At 28.9% G+C, this 18884-nt stretch overlaps 1 protein-coding gene across 1 annotated transcript in view; it reads left to right on the top strand.

Moving 5' to 3' along the window:
* The window catches only part of E(Pc) (Enhancer of Polycomb), a 126849-nt gene that overhangs the window by 59420 nt on the left and 48545 nt on the right, over positions 1–18884 (top strand). Inside the window, exons 2-3 of the mRNA XM_075363337.1 lie at positions 12163–12307; positions 13569–13669. Of these exons, the coding sequence (XP_075219452.1) occupies positions 12163–12307; positions 13569–13669 (246 nt within the window). The remainder of the gene's footprint in view (positions 1–12162; positions 12308–13568; positions 13670–18884) is intronic.

Raw genomic sequence — 18884 nt, 5'->3', positions numbered from 1 at the left:
AGAACTAAATGCTGTTACATGTTCGACAACAATAGTTTTTAAATTGTTAATATTTAGATCGGCTTCATTAACATATTCTGAAAATGAATGAAACATATCGTAGTTGTTTTCCTTTACACATTTGCACCATAACTGTAACTTTTTTTTGAACGCCTCTATTTTATTCCACAAGTCAAAAGCGGTAGCATTATTTCCTTTCAACGTTAAATTTAAGTCGTTTATTAATGAAAAGATATCCGATAAGTAAGCCGGTTTTACAATCCGATTGCGATCGAGGAAACATATCTTAGTTCTGAAACTTTTGTTTCAAGAAATGTTTCTAGTTGTTTTCTTAATTCTTAAAGTCTTGTTAATACTCTTTCCCATGACAACCATCTTATTTAAGCGTGAATTAATAAATATTCACGATCAGATCCCATTTCATTCCATAGTTTTGAAAATAGTCTGGAATTCAGTGCATTGCTGTTGATATAGTTTATTATTTTTATCGATTGAATAAGAACAGTGTTCAAATCAGGAGACAATTTTTTTTTAGCAGCTAAATGCTCTCGATGTATAACACAAAGAGTAAAAATCATTTTTTCGTCTACTACTTCTTTAATTTTTTTTGCAACTCCCGAAAGTTTTCAAGTCATATTTGCAGCCCCATCAGTACATAACCCGATACAATTTTTCCAATTAAGTGAGTTCCTTTCAACATATAATACTGAAATAATATTATCAATATAAATATTTCTGAACTAGTTGTACGATTAAAAAGCTCAAGACAAACAAAATTCGGTTATGTCATTAATTTCGTAATCAATATAACGAACATAACAGAACAGTATTGCTTTATCGGTAACAGTAGATTCGTCGAGTTGAATAGCGAAAAATGATTTGCTAACTTTTTGGATTAATTGGTATTCAACATCGGTTACTAATTCATTGATTCTGCGCTGAATAGTATCATTAAAAAGCGGTAAGATTTTCATTTTATCTGTAGCAGCCGTACCTTCTTTCTTTTTCCTGTTTAGCCTCCGGTAACTACCGTTTAGATAATTCTTCAGAGGATGAATGAGGATGATATGTATGAGTGTAAATGAAGTGTAGTCTTGTACATTCTCAGTTCGACCGTTCCTGAGATGTGTGGTTAATTGAAACCCAACCACCAAAGAACACCGGTATCCACGATCTAGCATTCAAATCCGTGTAAAAATAACTGGCCTGAGGATTTGAACGCTGGAACTCTCGACTTTCAAATCAGCTGATTTGGAAAGACGCGTTCACATCTAGACCAACCCGGTGGGTAGCAGCCGTACCTAGGATTTCAGAACACACGTCTGTTAAGCACGGTTTTATTAAGTCTTCGGCAATAGAATAAGCCTTTTTGCACTTAGTCGTAAAGCAATTAAACATGATGCTTTTACAAAAGATTTGTCGACAAGAAGAATTTTCTTCAAAAATAACTTAATTTTTAAATACAGCACTTTTACCTTCAAAAAATTCGAGCGGCTTATTATGTAGATTCGAATGTTTTGTTTGTAAATAACATAAATATTTTGCGGGCTTCGTAGATTCATTTGATAAAATGTCTCTGCATTGATGTATTGATGGCTCGGAAAATCTTCCGATTCTGACGATGAAATAAAACCGTATTTTAAATAATCCGGGTTATAATGACAAACAAGAAAGTATCGTTTTGGTGGAGGCGAGTCTTTTCGAAAATAACTAATATTCGAACCTCTACTGCTACTAGTTTTTCGGTTTTTAAAAAAATCCTTAATACATTTAATTTTTTCTTTTCATTGCTTATTTTTAAGCGTCTGAAATATATAAAAAATTAATACCAATTATTAAATAAACAGAGTACACACTTACTTATTTTTTTTATGTCTAACAAACAAGTTTAAAATTTTCGTAATGCTATCTACCACAGAAGAAATTTAACCGTTTACAAATCAGTAAACAGTATAACAAAACACCGATTTCATAGACTGACAGACAACGTTGCTTAATACAAATTCGCAGTTGTACGATAAGCAAGTGCTCGGGTTTCTCAGTTGTGTGCATTATTATTGCCGTTAAAAAAAATTAGTAATAATGCATTTGAAGGGTAAAACTTTGCAATAAAAATAAAGAAATTCACGGACCAGTAAACGTTTTCTGCAGACCGTCGGTTGAGAAACAGTGGTATAGAGAACAAATCGAAAGTTTTCTAGATAGATTTTATTTTTCTATATACGAAGCTTCGCACCAGACAGTTAAGCAGCCACTTAATACGTGTACCATATTTTCTCAACCGATTTACGCAATATTTCACCAATTTTTTTTTTTAAATTACGCAATTTTTTGCGTAAATTAACGAGAAATGTTTATATAACGATTTTAAGCAAGATCCCTACAAAATTAACAACGAAATAAATATTTTACCGCTAGATCAAATAAGAACGGGTAGATTCGAAACGACGGGTAAAAAAGGAACTGCCACAGAATTTGGCTGGATGAATTAAGGGAAATTGTGGTAAAACCTTGATCAGAACAGCATTTAAAGTATAAAATAGTTGAGATTTAAAATCTGTATTTATAATTAAAAACAATAAATACATGAAATAATAGTAAATTAAATATATAGAAATATTAAATAAATAAAATGAGTAACAATTTAAAAGGTTTTAATAGCATTTATTTGAGCGTATATGTATTGTCTACCGTACTGTCTATTGTATATGTCTTCTTTCTCAATCAAAAGTTTCCTATTAGTTTAATATCCACCCCTATTAAACTAGATAACAAAACTGCTTTTGCCATTATGAAACTGAATTTCTTTGTGAAAAATCATTACAGATTTTCTGCATATTCCATTTAACAGCAAAGAATCTCATTTGAAAATTTTATCAAAATCAGAACACATGTTCCTCCTTAGCTGCATCACAAATGAATGAAACGTCAAAAAGTTGACTTAAAATGAACTTCATTTTAATCGGTTAATAGTACAGTTATGCTAAAAGGTGTGTAGAAATTCTTATTCAAAATGAAAAAAATTGTTATTAGTACATTAATTTCAAATTTTATTTTTATTTATCAAAATTTTGCTGAAATGAATCCTGTATGTGTAAATTAAAAAAGAAATAAATAAAAATCAATTATTTAAAGGAGGGAAAGAAATTTTGTAGTACATTTAAAGAATATATGTTTGTTCCTCGAGATCTTTTGATAGTAGTACATAATTGCTAGTAAATTATGAAAAACATTTCCTCAGATTTATAATTTTCATACATTCTAAGCAAGGGAATCCACGCTCATTAAGGAAATCCTTTGATAAACATTTAAGTTAAGGTAAGGAGACATAGCTAACATTTTAATTAGAATCAAAATTAATCCATTCTGTAAGTTAATCTAAATGATTATAAGCACTTTGAATTACTTTTAGAATCCTGTCTTCTCAGAGTCCCATTATACCTGCTTCTAAAGCCATCTCTGTAGTAAAAATAGAAAAAAATTATTTGTGTTGTGAATCTGCTGGTACTGTATGAATTTATTTGTTAGTTAAACTGTTAGACAGTACAGTAATGCAGTCATAACTACAGTACATAATTAATTATTCTGTATTTAAAACTATTGTTGTAAATTTATAGATTTTGTTACGACTTGCAGCAATAACTTTAATTGGCAATTGACAAATGTTAAATGACTCTTAATTTGTAATTTTATTATTATTCTTAATTGGATTTGTATAATTTCTTATGTTTTCATTGGGTGTTAATTGTATTTCACTTATCTATTTAAATAAAAATAACTGTACAGTCTGCCATCTGATCATGCTGTGGTGGCTAAAATAAGTTAAACTTTTTATCAGTTATAAAAATTATTTCGAAATTGTAGTATTATAGTGAAACTGTTGAGTTTCACTATTAGGATTAATTGTACAGTAAAATGTTAATTAATTTTCTGCAGTTCCGAATAAGATGGTAAAGTACAACTCTAAGGCAATTTTGTTAGGTGTAGCATCCCAGATATTGATGCATGTGAAGAAAGAATTTAATGCCAACAATTTAAGCTATTATTAATGAAATTATTCCCAAATAGTAACAAAAGTTAAATAATAATGTTGATTATAGTTTCATTTCGAAAGGTAATTTCATTCTTTTGGCATGCTTGTTGCAGTTTATACCTTAAAAAATAAATTTTGATTATAGTATCATATTTTGGTACTTACGTATTAATGCCACCACAGCTACAGCTTTATTTAAAAACAAAGTAGTCAATCGGATTTCGGTGGAAAATGAACAGTCTCTTTATTAATTTTAATAAATGGTTATTTGTATTTATTTATTTTATAAATATAATTTAACCAAACTTAAATTACGCTCGCTTCGCTCGCTAACCTTGACTAATTAACAGGAGTGTTTTGATTATTTAAATAATAAATAATTGCAATAATTACTGAATTTATTAAATAAATACTCAAAAAATTACGGTGTTAATTAGTCAAGGTTAGCGAGCAAAGTGAGCGTAGGTTAAGTTTGGTTAAATTATATTTATAAAATAAATAAATATAAATAATCATTTATTAAAATTAATAAAGAGACTGTTCATTTTCCACTGAAATCAGATTGACCACTTTGTTTTTAAATAAAGCTGTAGCTGCGGTGGCGTTAATGCGTAAGTACCCATATTTCTTGCCCCATTGAAATTAATCTGATTTATCAAGTGTTTACACTTATGGTGTTTTAGTCTCTGTAGATATTAAACACGGATGACTTTCTGTCATACAGCAGATTACGCGCATTAAGATTCAATTTATTAAATTATATGGAAGTGGTGCCTACTATCAAAATATGTCCATTATTTTTATCACTCTGATTTAAGAATTCATACTAGTTAATAACAATTCAAAACTTGGATATAATTGGTGCAAGCTTTATGTCCTTATTTACCAAAAAAGATTTTTAATGAAAGCATAAAATTTTCTCTTCATTTATTTTCTGACAATATTTAATACAAATTGTTAGTCACATATTAAGTCCTGTTTGTTTAAAACTAAGACTGTAATTGTATTGGAAAAAGGAGCTACTATGTTTTTTCTAAAGCTAAACATTTAGAAAACTATAAAAATAATTGAAAAAAATTAAAATTTTATTAAAATTAAGAAAATATTTTGCATAATTATATCAAAACATTAAAGAAAAAGAAAATTTTTCGCTTTTTTCGTATTAAAACAACGTTATTGAACTCAAGTTACCTGTATAAGTTTGCTTCTGCTCTTAATGAGTGACATTCATATGTTTATAGTTATATTTTTTTAGCAGAAATACAAGTCTATCTCTTATTTTTTAAACATTTAAGCCAAATTTTAGATTCCAGTTAATGGATCTGTTTGTGTTAATAAAAAGATCTATTCAACTCTCTTCCACAATAATGTTTAATTAAGTGTTCATTTATTTGGCTCTAAGGATGACAATCTCAATTAAGAGAAGGATCATCTCCATTTATGTAGAACTTCAGCTTCCTAGGTCGATATCAATCTGTTCTATGTGGAACCAAAAATACACAGGACTTTTCATAAGATCGCTTTTCATCATCCACAGATGCTCTAAACATAGTAGATAATTATTATAAGGATTTCTGATATAAAATTATAATGTAAAATCAATTTTAGAGTACTTTTTATATACAAACCAACAAAAATCCAGTAATACCTTAAAGTCATGAAGCTTCTTGCAATGCACTTGTCAGTAAACAAGACAAAATGTAATAAAATTTCATACATTCAGTTTTAGGTAAGATCGCCTTTACTTTAAACCAAAGCCACTAGTTGAATCTTTAGTACAAAGAAGAGGAAGTAGATTTGTTTTAATGCCAATGGAGTTGGCATTCCATTAAGCTCTACTAAAGAAGCAGCTGCTACTCCACCTAGTATATTATGATGCCATAGATGAACTTATTGTGGTAGCTGGTGCTGTATATACCAATCAGAAAAGAAAGGAGCAAAAAAGTGTTAGAGTGTGGTGGGAGGGAACAATTAACCTATACAGAAAAACTGCCTCAGGACATCAAAATACTTTACTTTCTTGTCATAAACCAGAATTGTATCCGATATATAATAGTATAATTTTTTATACATACTGTTTATTGAAGTAAGGTTCAGTTGTATGGATAATTGTAAATAATTTATTTAGAACCCCTTATGATACATGTTTCATAATCAAAATACTTATCTAATTCAAAAAGTTAACTTTAAACAGCTCTTGATTTTTCTTTTAGTTATTTTTATTCCAACAACTGTTTAGAATAGCCATTATTTGTATCACATACTTAACGTTTAGTAATTTCCAAATATATTTTTGCTAGCATATTGGAAATTATTGGTTAAATAGAAAGCGATAACCATTTTTTTCCTTAGAATGTAGGTAATCTATTAAAAAATCTTAAAAATTTATCTTAAGGATGCCATATTTTTTCTTAATCTACAATACATGTACCTCCAGGTGATAATTTCTGATCAAGAGGAAAACATGCAGTGTTTAAGAAATAAAGCTATTATATCGCTTTCAATGGATGTTGCAGTAAAGAAAATTAATAATTTTATTTTTGCATAGTTTTCTTAAATTATTAAGAATTTTTTCAAACTACCATTACAAAAAGATAACAACATGCAGAAAACATTTGTTGAAGAGTATATAATATGGGAAAAGTAGAGGATAAAGAGGAAGGAATTTAAATACATTCACTGATAAAAGAAAGTAGATTTTTAAGGATGTGAAGGAGGCTCAGGAAAAAATAAACCTAGTATTGAAGACAGTAGTAGATCACAATCTGTTCAAGAACAGATCTAATTTGATGATGAGTCATCTTCTAAACTACTATTATACAAAGTTCAGATTCACATAACCAGTTTATTATGCTTATCTATAGCCGTGGGAAAGAGTGTAAACTACCCTGATCAGAAACAGTGGGTGAATTATCCCTCCCCTTTCCTTAACATTTATTTCATTTTCCTTTGATGAATCTGAATAACATTAGAAATTGGTCAGTTGCTACTCTGGTTTTATTTATTTCTTGCATCTTTCAGTAGTTGCCAGGGCAGTCAATTTTTATATTTTGTTTATTTATTCTATTAATATATCTTTTATATGTAAATATTCAGAAATAATAGCATGGAGAACATTTTTGTTTATTTACAGCAATCTTATTAAGTGACATTGAAAATTACAATTACAAACTGTTATTGTTTAGTGTTTCATATTTAGCTAATCAATTATGAAAAATATCACTGCTGAACATAATGGATTATGCTGTTGCATAATTAAAGTGCATTATAGTGTTACTGAGAATTTTTTCTGAACATGTTTATTTACACAAATCACAATCTGTATTTCATATTACTAATCGTTATTGAGCCATACTTGTTTTTTATATAACCTTGAGTTTTTTTTTGTATTATGATATCATAATTTTAATAATTCTGATTTGTTTTTTTTGTTACTATATATTTGTAAAATGCGTAGACTGTATTAAACCTAGAACCATTCATCTGCAATACTGAATTTTATCAGTAATTTTTTACTATGATTCACACATGTACACAAAATTATGCAATAGAGATTCTTTTTCCTTCTTTTTTTTATAATAAAAGCCTTGTGTTAAACTGTTGCTGTAAGGAAATCTTCTTACACTCCTAGTTTTATATTACATCTCAAAAATTAGTATTACAAATATGCATATTGTACTGCTAATATAAAAAAAAAATACTGAAATCATAACAGTTTCTACCATCTGTCATAGTTTCATAGCTTTTAGCTATTTTCTTAGCTTTTTTCTTAATCTGTAGGTTTTTCTTTTATTTGTACTTAGAGATGTTGAAAAAACATAATAGAAAGATAGGAAGTTTTAATACTATACAAGTAAACTTAAAAATTTACACATTTATATAGTCTGTTGATCCTCTTCCTCCATGATTTTTCTTTGTTTTACTAAAAACTAAGATTTTAATGAGAATTATGTTAAATTGTCTTGAAGGATTGGATTTAAATATAATAAATGCATTTTTGTAATTATGTAATGTTAATGTACATGTAGTTTCATGTCAGAGTACTATTGATTCCATAAATTAGGATGCGTTTTCTACAAAAGATTTGTATACATAGTATTTTATCCTCTCAAATCTTAATATCAGTCTTTTTTTTTTAATATTGACATTAAACTAGTATTTGATCATTGGAAAATATAGAATTTTGTAGCCACTGAAAATCATTTATGGAAACATAAACTTTTCTGTCTCTTCTATCATCTACTGATGAGTCAAGTTGTTGATCCTACATAGATGGTTGTTTTTCATTTATTCCATTTTGTTTGGAATATCTCAAGTTTTCATCATTTGTACCCAACTGTACTCATATTTAACTAATAGAAGTATATTCTTACAATCAGTGTATACAAAAATAGTAGGTATTAACATATAAAATTTTGATTCCGTAAAATTTAATATGACCACTGCTTGGTGGAGATTTTAATCCCTCTAACCACCCTAAGTATATTTCTTAAGCTGTGAATGATGGACGCTGTATGCAACATTAAAGTTTAAAGTTATTTTTTGGCCAGTTTAACCAAAAACTCCTTATACATTTTGAACATTGTGCATTTGTTATAATGTGAAGAAAGAGTTCAGTTTACCCAAATGAAGTAGTAGCACATTGTCTGTTTTATATATTTACTATTTAGTTGGAAAGATAGTCTTATCCATCAGGTTGGTGTAGTGGTGAAATCGTCATCGCACATCAGATGATTTCGAAGTTGAGAGTGATAAGGTTCAAATCCTAGTAAAGGCAGTTACTTTTACAAAGGTTTGAATACTAGATCATGGATACCGGTGTTAAGGTATCAATTAACCACACATTTCAGGAATGGTTGACCTGTGAATGTACAAGACTACACTTTATTTATATTCATACATATCATCCTCATTCATCCTCTGAAGTAATACTTTAAGGTGGTTCCAGAGGCTAAACAGAAAAAAAGGATAAAGATAATCGTATAAAATAAGTTGCAGCCATATTACTACTACATACTATAAGATGCCTTAATCATTATTATTCATTACAGACTACCAAAATCATTTCAACAAATAAAATTTTTATTTGTCATGTAAGATCGATTTATAATCCTAGATTGATATATTATATTTTAATTAATGATTAATAAATTTTAACTTGTTAATAATAATAATATTTATAGGTTTTGTTAAATGTGAGTTGAAAACATTGTGGTATTGCAGTGTCCACATAAAGAAAAGAATAAATCAAATTATAATTAATACAATTAATATGTAGTGTTCCAAAAATAACAGCTAAAGTTTGTATAATAGATTATTTAAAATTATAATTATAATTATTTTATTGGATTATAATAATAATAATAATAATAAATTATTTAATTATAATGATGTCATTAAAAAAAAGTTCTGTAATTTTCTAATTATGAAAAGATGTTAAACTGTATGAAATGATATGATTGTGAAAAAGCGATTGATCTTTTAAATAAAATTAGTTTTACTATAGTTTTATAATTCTTTTTATTATGTTTTTGTAGTAGTAAAATTAGTAAGATTTGTTCGGATAAACATAAATTTCAATTTAAATTTTAAGGAACAGAGTTGAATTTTGGAGCTCTGTGTGTGTTCTGAGGAAGTTACATAAGTTTACATATTTTTATTCTCTGTTCCCTTACCATGTACTTTGACACTATGTCAAAAATCTCAGGTTCTCTGTAAACTGTCTCCAGGCTTTATGTGCTATCCTCCTTTTTTCCCCTCAATTGTTATTCCTCTCCTTCTCCCAAGCCTCACCACCTATTCCAATCAACTTCTACATCATTTTCAACCTCAACCTATAATTCCTCATCTCCTCCATCACTCCTTGGCATTTTTTTTTCAATCATCTGTGCTGAAAAAATCTGTCATTTTTATCATTTAGTGTTTTTCCTTTATTCCTGCCATGTTTTGAAAGCATTTCATTGTTCTCTGAATTATGTTACTCTGGATAAGAGATTAACCCATCGCTTAACTCTCCTTTAGACATGTTAACGCTAGGCAATGGTCACTAAGCTTATTCTGTTGCATAGGACTGAACTCGCACGAATGCTATCAGGAATTTCCTCTGTAAAGTATCCTTCCAACTCAAGCATCCTTATCATTTGAGTTTTCCAGTAGGATTAGATACCCAATTTTTTGCAGGGTTTCTCAAAACAACAAAGGCAACTTGAATTAAAATTTGAGATATCTGTCAAATATAAGGTACGGATTATTCCTCCATTTCCCACTGATTGTACATTTATCACAGTTTTTTTTTTTTTTTTTGTTTAATAAATATTATTAAAATCAATTTTTTTAAAGTTTTATTTCTATTTTTATGGAGCATATAGTATGGTAATGTATGTTGTACAGTATAATTTATTGAGCTTATCAAGCTTTTATTGTGTTAGTTATTATCTGTTATAAGAATAATAGAAAATTACTGTGCATATGACTACTGGTTTATTGTTTTTATTGGAGCCATTTATAATTACTGGCTTTATAGCATTTGTTATTTATTTTTTTAAATGATAAAATGAAGGTTTTCAAAAATTAAGGTATAATTTATTTACTATTGACATGAAGTTAAAATTGCAGAATTCAGTTATTGTTGTTTTTTGTTTTGTTTTTTTAATAAAAACTCTTTTTCATTAACAAAAATATTAATTTTTGTGATATTTATATATTAGAATATTTAATATTAGTAAATATGCTCCAAGTAAAATATAATAAACAGATAAATAATAGTACGAAGGTTGTAACAAACCTCATAAATAGTTTAGCAATTACTCCAATTATTGAAGCATAGAACTTAATATTATACATGAAGTAAAGTAATATTATTTTGATTTACATAATTATGTTTCAGTTTTTTATTCGCAACAAAATAAATATATCAATTTATATATGTGTACATCACCTTAGTGGATAATTAACAATAAGAGATTTTCATTACTGTGGTAATTTTTCCTTCATAGAGAATTTATTTTCAATTTTTTTTTTTGTTTTCAATTATAAATTTAATTATCAAATAAAAATCATTATTAAATAAAATGTATAATAAAATCACTATAAATAACAAATATGTTATATTTAAAGAAAATTTAGTTTACTGAAAATAAAACAAAAATCAGAATGAATTTTAATTTTTGCAACAAAATGTAATAAGTGTGTGTGTTTACTTAAGCATAGTAAATGGTTCAAGTAGATGTTATTCCAATTACACGTAAGTTATTTTGGCAGTTTTGTCTAGGACTGTTTTTAATGTACCACCAGAAACATAATGGTTCACTATATCTAAAGCTAAGTTGCATGATAGGCTTACTAAGCTGGATATTAGTGATGAAAAAAGGGAAAATAATCATCCAATTTTACTGAAGTATTAATTTTGGCCATGGACAAAGAATAAACTACACTATAGGTAGATTATCCTTTCTTACCACCTTGTTCTTAACCTCCAATCCTCCTTCACCATTAGTGGCTGTACAGATACAGGTCTGACTCTGCTAAACTCTTCATGCTGATGATTTCTGGAATTTGATAAGACAGTGGTTTTTTTTTTTTTTTTTTTTTTTTTTTTTTTATTATTATTATTATTATATTTATAGACTGACTGACGTGAGGGCTCAAATTTCCAGTCTTGTGAGACACAAAAATCCTAATGGCCAAAGTATTTATCAGGTAAAGGCCTGGGTCTTCTAATCCTTTCAAAAAAGAAATTATTTAATTTTTCTTAATTTGTTTACATTTTTAATGCAGTTAGATGTATATTTTAACAAGAAAAATTATCTAGATAAAATGTTAAATGAAAATTGTTCATACTCGGGCCAGTACCCAAAGTGTGCTCGTCACTTCATTCCATTGCAACACATTTGCACAAATTTTTAATTATATTAATTTATAGCATTTCCTCAAAATGAATCAAATTATTTAAACTTTCTTAAACGACAAACTGAATCAAATTTAATACATTTTATTTAACTGGTTGTCTAACTTCATGGTGTTTAAGTCATTTTTGCAATTAACTTCAGTTATTGGTACTGTTGTTCTTACACTGGCATCTGCTAATGTTACTGCTGGTTTTTTCTGAGTTATTTATTTATTTTTTTCAGGAACACCACTTGCAAAGAGCTATTGTAACAGGCTTGATCATTCCAATACCTGAAGTGACATGTTTGGACGATGTCGATCTTGAAGCATTTAACCGTATGTACCCTGCCAATTACAAAGTGCCAAGGCAGCTCATACATATGCAGCGTAAGTTTTTTAAAAGAATTATTATTTTTAAGTTGTATTATTGTTTAATATCTTTTTGTGGTTTAAAACTTACTAATTTGTTTTAAAAGACTTGACAGTAATAAAATATATACGGTATAGTTTTAATGTAGATTCCAATAATATACAGTTGTCTTCATACATCCTCTGTGCTTGGAAATTAATATTTTAGTGAGAACCCTAATGATGGTTGTAGCGTTTTTTTTAGCATTTCAGAGCTTTGTTAAAAAGTACTAATGTTATTAAAATTATTGGTTCTCACTCATTTAAATTTTGAAATACTTTTTTAAATTCAACACAAAATACATTAAAATATGTAACTGGTAAAATAGTACTGGATGTGTATGTAAGAAATGAAAAATACACCTTTTGATAAATTTTAAAATAGTTCATTAATATTTTGGAATTCTGTGTGTAAAGAATCTACATCAATACTTCTATTTCAGATTCCTAATCATTACTCTACATTCATCCGAAATCATATCATCATCAGTAACTTCATCACCATAAGTTACAAAGTAAACAACAGGATATCACTTCTTTCAACTGTAGAATAAAATTTTTCTTTCTATTTCTGCAATATTAATTTGTACAATTAACACTATATAGTATTTATATATACTTAGCATGTTTACATGAACTCATTGTTCTGTGCTCCTGTCCTGGTATAGATACCCCACTCTCATCAAGGATTTTGGGTAGGATGGATAACAACTGATAGGTATAGGTTTGAGGTAATCCTTTAGATGGGAATTATTTATCTTGTTTCATGATCCTTTTTTGGGTAGGTCATCCCTTTATTACTACCCATCCTTTTCCAGTATCCTTGATCCTTTCCTTTAAGCGGTTTCTTGCGTGGGCCAAATATTGATTGGATCTGTTAAGGATGTGGGAACCCCTTTAGATTACAGCATTTTTTTGCATTATGAGCTTGATGGGAGCTCTGCCTAGACTTACCAGGAACTTTGTTTACTATTCACTGCCTATAAAAAGCCCAACCTTTCCGCTGTTTCAGATGCTTATCATGTGAGGTTAGGCCTTCTAATCTTCGTACATGGAAGAGACTCTTTCCCCCTAACCCAAAACTTTACATTCCACAGATGGATCTGCTATAATCATGCTGTAATTTTAAAACGATTTAAACTTAGGTGCTGATTGAAAATTTTTTATAGAATTTCTATGACTTTTTGATATTTTTTACTTTTTAAATTAAAAAACTTATCAAGCAAAAATTATTTTTCAGCTTATGCTATGGAGCAAGACATCCCAAATTATGATATGGACTCTGAAGATGAAGCGTGGGTGAATGCTCAAGTTAAAACCTTGGATATTACACCACTCAAGGTAGGACAGTTAAATATTTTTCAACTTTAAAAAGTTAATTCCAAGTTTACAGTTATTATTATCTTTTTTTAATTTATTTTCCTTTGTATATCAAACTATATACAAGATTTGATAAAAAAGAAATACGCAGAATTTTAGTCTTTAAAAATCTTTATAATTTCACCAATATTGATTTTGTCAACATCAAAATACTCCTTTTCAGATATGCGTTTGTGACATTGATGACTTTTAATATTGAATATGTGTCAGTGCTTTTTCCTGTCTTCGAAGCATTTCTGGAATGCAATTTTCAGTATGGTGTTTAGCTTCTTCAGTGATTCTGTCTTTATCTCTTTAATGTTGGCAAAACATCATTCTTTTACGGTTTTTTTTCAGTTTGGGGAATAGGAATAAATCACAAAGGGCCATGTCCGGTGAATACAGAGTCATGAGGCATCATAACGGTGTTGTTTTTGGCCAAAAATTCACAAACAAGCAATGAAGTATGAGCAGCTACATTATTATGGTGCAATTGCCATGAATTGTTTCACCACAAACTGGGAGTTTCTTCTGATTGTTTCAAGCAAAAAGTGTAGAAATTCCAGGTAAAACCTACTTATTGACTGTACAATCTGGTAGCAAGAATTCATGATAAACTAAGCTGTTAAAATCGATGAACACAGTGATCAGAACCTTCACATTCAATCATTGACAAGCTTTATTTTGGTCTTGGCTCTTCAGGAAGCTTCCAGTGGGACAATTGGGCCTTAGTTTCAACATCATACCCATACATCCATGTTTCATAACCAGTTATGACCCTTTTGAGCAGTTCTGATTATCACTTACTTCATTCAGCAACTCCTGAGCAATGTTCATTTGTCACTGCTTTTGATCGAAATTCAGCAATTTTGGAACAAATTTTGCTACCACATTTTTCATGCCCTAAACATCTGAAAAAATTGTTTGGCATGAATCAAATGATATGCCAACATCATCAACAACCTCTCTGGTAATGATTGTCAATAATCATTTTCCCATTCAACATTGTCATCGGTTGTTGATGTGTGGGGACATCCAGGATGCTTGTCATCTTCAATGTCTTTGCGGCCCTCTTGGAAACTTTTTTACCAGTTGTAAACACTTGTTTTATTCATAGAAGAGTTGCTAAAAGCAACATTCAAAATTTCCAATGCGGTGCTGCACTTTATTCCATTCTTAAAGCAAAATGTAATGCAAAATCTTTGTTCCATCTTTTCCACACGTTAAAAATTGCCGACCATATGAAAACATGTGTAGCCTCTTTTAAACCGAACAATAAACTTAGCATCCTTGGCTACCAATGTAAATATGAGTTAGGGACACGTATACCTACACAACAAAAAAAGATTGTGACAGTTGGACTTATAGAGCCCAGGAAATTTAAAAATTCCACATTTTTTTTTATCATACCTCGTACTACATCCTTAGATCTTGTTTTGTCTTCTTAATCTATTCCAATCTTCGTCATTCCTTGCAGTTTTTAATGTCTACATTGCCTTTGCAAACCAAGTTAACAATTTTTTTTTTTCTTTCAGATTTGCCTTAAATTTCTCTTATATCCATTTTTCTTGTTACTTTTATATTTTGAATATTATCAGCTTATGTAAGTTTCAGTGTTCTTATCTAATAATATATATCTTTTCTAGATTTATGATTGTAGATGTTTCAATTTCATATAATAAAACACTCCATATAAATATTTTCATGTTTTTCTGATTACTAAGTCTATCCTTGATACTGGCTTGCTAATTTCTTTTTCCATTAATGCTTTCCTTGCTATATTGGCCAACTAGCTTCATTAATTTCACTGCCTAAGTAACAAAATTCTTCTATAGCACTCAAATATGTTATACATAATCATTATTCTTTTTTTAATTATATTTCATTATTTTGTCTCATTCATATTTGTATACAAATTTAGTTTCTGAATAAAGAACAATATCATCAGCAAATCTTAACATTTTTTTTTCTTAGATTTTTACTATGCTCTCAAATCTTTCTTTAGATCTGTTATTGGATCTTCTGTTAACAGACTGAAAGGCATCACAGATAGATGACATCAATTTTGTTCTCCTTTCTGCACTGGAGCTTGCCTTTCTTACTCATTTGCTATAATCCCAGCTACCTGATTTGTATATAAGTATTCCTGCTTTATATTAATACATTTTACTTTACGTTTCTTAAAATTTTCAACTTACTTTTGTATATGTCTTCTTAGTATTTAACTTCTTTGTTTTCTCTTGGATTGTTACTCCATTTCCATACGTTTGCGTTATTTCTTCTGAAATAAGTTTTCAAGTTGAAAAGTTACACAAAATAGTTAAAAGAAATAAATTACACTCTTCTTTCACTTGTTTCTGAATTAGAGTTGCTATTTCTGGTCATTTACTTATATAATAGCTACATGATATTAGGTATAAATAACAAATAATGGACCATTAAATTTGTACTTGATATTAATAAATATAATTTGATACTTGTGCATTATCCAACTGACCTTTGTGTCTAAGAGATAATAGCTTTATGTGAGGTTCAGTTCTTATCTGCTGCTGCCGTGTACCAGTGAATAATTTCAACATTAGGCATATACATTTAATAGATTTTTCTTGTATTCTCTCCTATTTATTCCTGATATATTCTATAAAATGATTTTATAAAGCAATGGACATTCTTATTTGTATTACTAAAGAATATATTAAAATGGGTTCATTCCAATCATATTGTTTGACTTTATATATTTTGAAGTTTTTGTTGCGCTCTCTACATCAGAGTTGTGAAGAGGAAATTATTATTTCTTAAGTTGGCAGCATTCATGATATCACATTGGCAGCATTCATGTCACAATGTGACCAGCATCAGTAGTCTAAACAGCGGTTGCAAATTTACATAATTTTAAATTATACTTAATTTATATGTCATACTAGTAGCACATATTTTTAGAATCTATGGTAAAATTTATATTAAATTAAGTTGCCTAATGGGAGTGGTGGTGAATTGTGAAAAATGACATCATTTCTGGTCCATTTTTTTAGTGTGTTAGTTAACCTAATGTCGAACTCAAGTTTAATATGTTTAAATAGAGTTGTGTTTATACATTTTTTAAAGAATTTTTTTATGACTTACTTAACCCATCAGAAGTCATACTCCATCTTGAGTTCAAATTGAAACTTGGACCTTCTGTTTTAAAAAAAATATGGTTGCCTCATCAGATCTGTGGCTAACTATTATTTCAACTATGATAAATTTTGCCACTTGCGCTTGAAATGTCAAGGTTTTTGCCATTGTATTTCGCATAAATATTTGAATAATTTTGTACTATTATTTATGATTACTACAATTGTTTTCTTATCAATATTTGTAGTAACAATAGTAGTAATATTATTTCATTGTTTTTACTAAAAAAAAAAAAAAAATTACATGGAAAAAAGGTACAAGGTTTTTCGTAAGTTTGAATTATTTTTTATTGTGGAAAAATACATATTAACACACAAACCAAATAATATTTATTCAGATATGTCTTCATATATTTCATGTTCATCTCTATCATTACCATAATCATCTTCACCTTCTGGAAGCCCAACATTTAAAGGAGTAGGATCACCTTCATACCAAACTGGCTGTAATACTTCATCCTCACAAATCCACCTTTAACTGTTTAATTGAAAAATGTGCTCGTTTTCTGTTGCATTTTGCCACGTAGAAGTGACATAAATAGTTCAAAGTACTTTTTGCGTAAGTTCTGTGACGCATGGTGGAATTAGAGTAACTGTCAAACCTTTGGACCTGTTTTAAACATTTTTCTGAAGAAGAGTTCGATACAAAATGCTTCTGAAATATCAGGTATCTTGCAGCATAATTTTTTATGCTATACGTTAATGAGATGTACTCCTGAATGTGATCAATTTTTTCTTTGTTTTCAATGTCATCTTATGAATTAAATGATGCAAAGATTTGTTGAAATTCTTCATTTTTCGACAAGATATCGAATGGTCTGATTTTGCCATTTTTATAAAAAAAATACAGTGTAGTGTTGCATCCAGTAAAGTGTGAGAGGCAGGCAAAGCCTTACGCAAATTTTCTCTTAGTATTTCAGATAGCTCTGTATAATTTATGCGTCTTGAATCACCTTTTTTTAGTTTAATATTCTTTAACCAAATTTTCATACCTGAAGTTAAATAAATCACATTATCTATATCTAATGCTTTAACTAGAACATCAGAGTCTAATTTAAGTTTATTTATAATTTGGATGTCTGCTTCTTCTTCGTGATTACATTTGTAATCAAGCTCTTGCACTTTCATCATTTTTATTAACTGCACAGAATGAAAAGCATTGTTGGTGGACCGTTAAATATACTTTTTATCACCTATGAGTGGGGTCAGATTAGATTAGAAAAATTCTACAAGTGCATATTTGAAAAATTGATATTTTAGAGCTTTATAGAAGTCACTTGGTCAATTTTGATTTTTTCCCTACAACACTGTATGGTACATTACATTCTTTCTGATTGGATTGTTTAATCCTTTTAGGACCAGACAATTTTTGCCCAATTTAGGGACCGCCTTATTTTTGGAGTAGTTGAGAAATCTGGTTACTTGCTGAAAAAGGCTGAGGTTAAATAGTGTATTTTGCAAGCTTTTTCTAAAAACGCTGTAAAATTAATAGCACAGGTTTAATCTGCATTTTTTCTCTTCTTTTCTCTGGACTGACATCAGCACATGGTGTTCAAAACAAAGAACTAACTATATTGATTTCGTATTTATTATTACATCATTTATCAGGATTGCCAACTATTTTCATAATAGTATTATTAATATTACACAGAATGTTATAATAATCAAATTTCATTCAAATATCAGCTTAAATAACTAAGAAAACAAAAATATACAAAGCAGGTGATCTCACCCGCTCGGTCTTTTTCACAAAAACTCTGGTGGGTGATAGATCGCCTGCTTCGTCTTTCCTGCATTGCATGTTTGGGTGATAAATCACTTGCTCGGTCCTAAAAGAGTTAATATCTTTGATTGATGGAAACAGATATCTATCAAGCAAAAGATGTACTTCTGTAGCATCGATAACAAATTTTTCATAAAATCATTTCTGGTATTTTTTGAAAAGTTTGTGCTACAGATGGTCCCAGGGGTGATGAATAAAATAAAAACCATCAGTTATTTAGATATCTACTTTTTTGGAAAAG

Source organism: Lycorma delicatula, chromosome 4, assembly GCF_047948215.1.
Source record: "Lycorma delicatula isolate Av1 chromosome 4, ASM4794821v1, whole genome shotgun sequence".
Lineage (NCBI taxonomy): Eukaryota > Metazoa > Arthropoda > Insecta > Hemiptera > Fulgoridae > Lycorma > Lycorma delicatula.
This window is presented reverse-complemented; position numbering and strand designations above follow the sequence as displayed.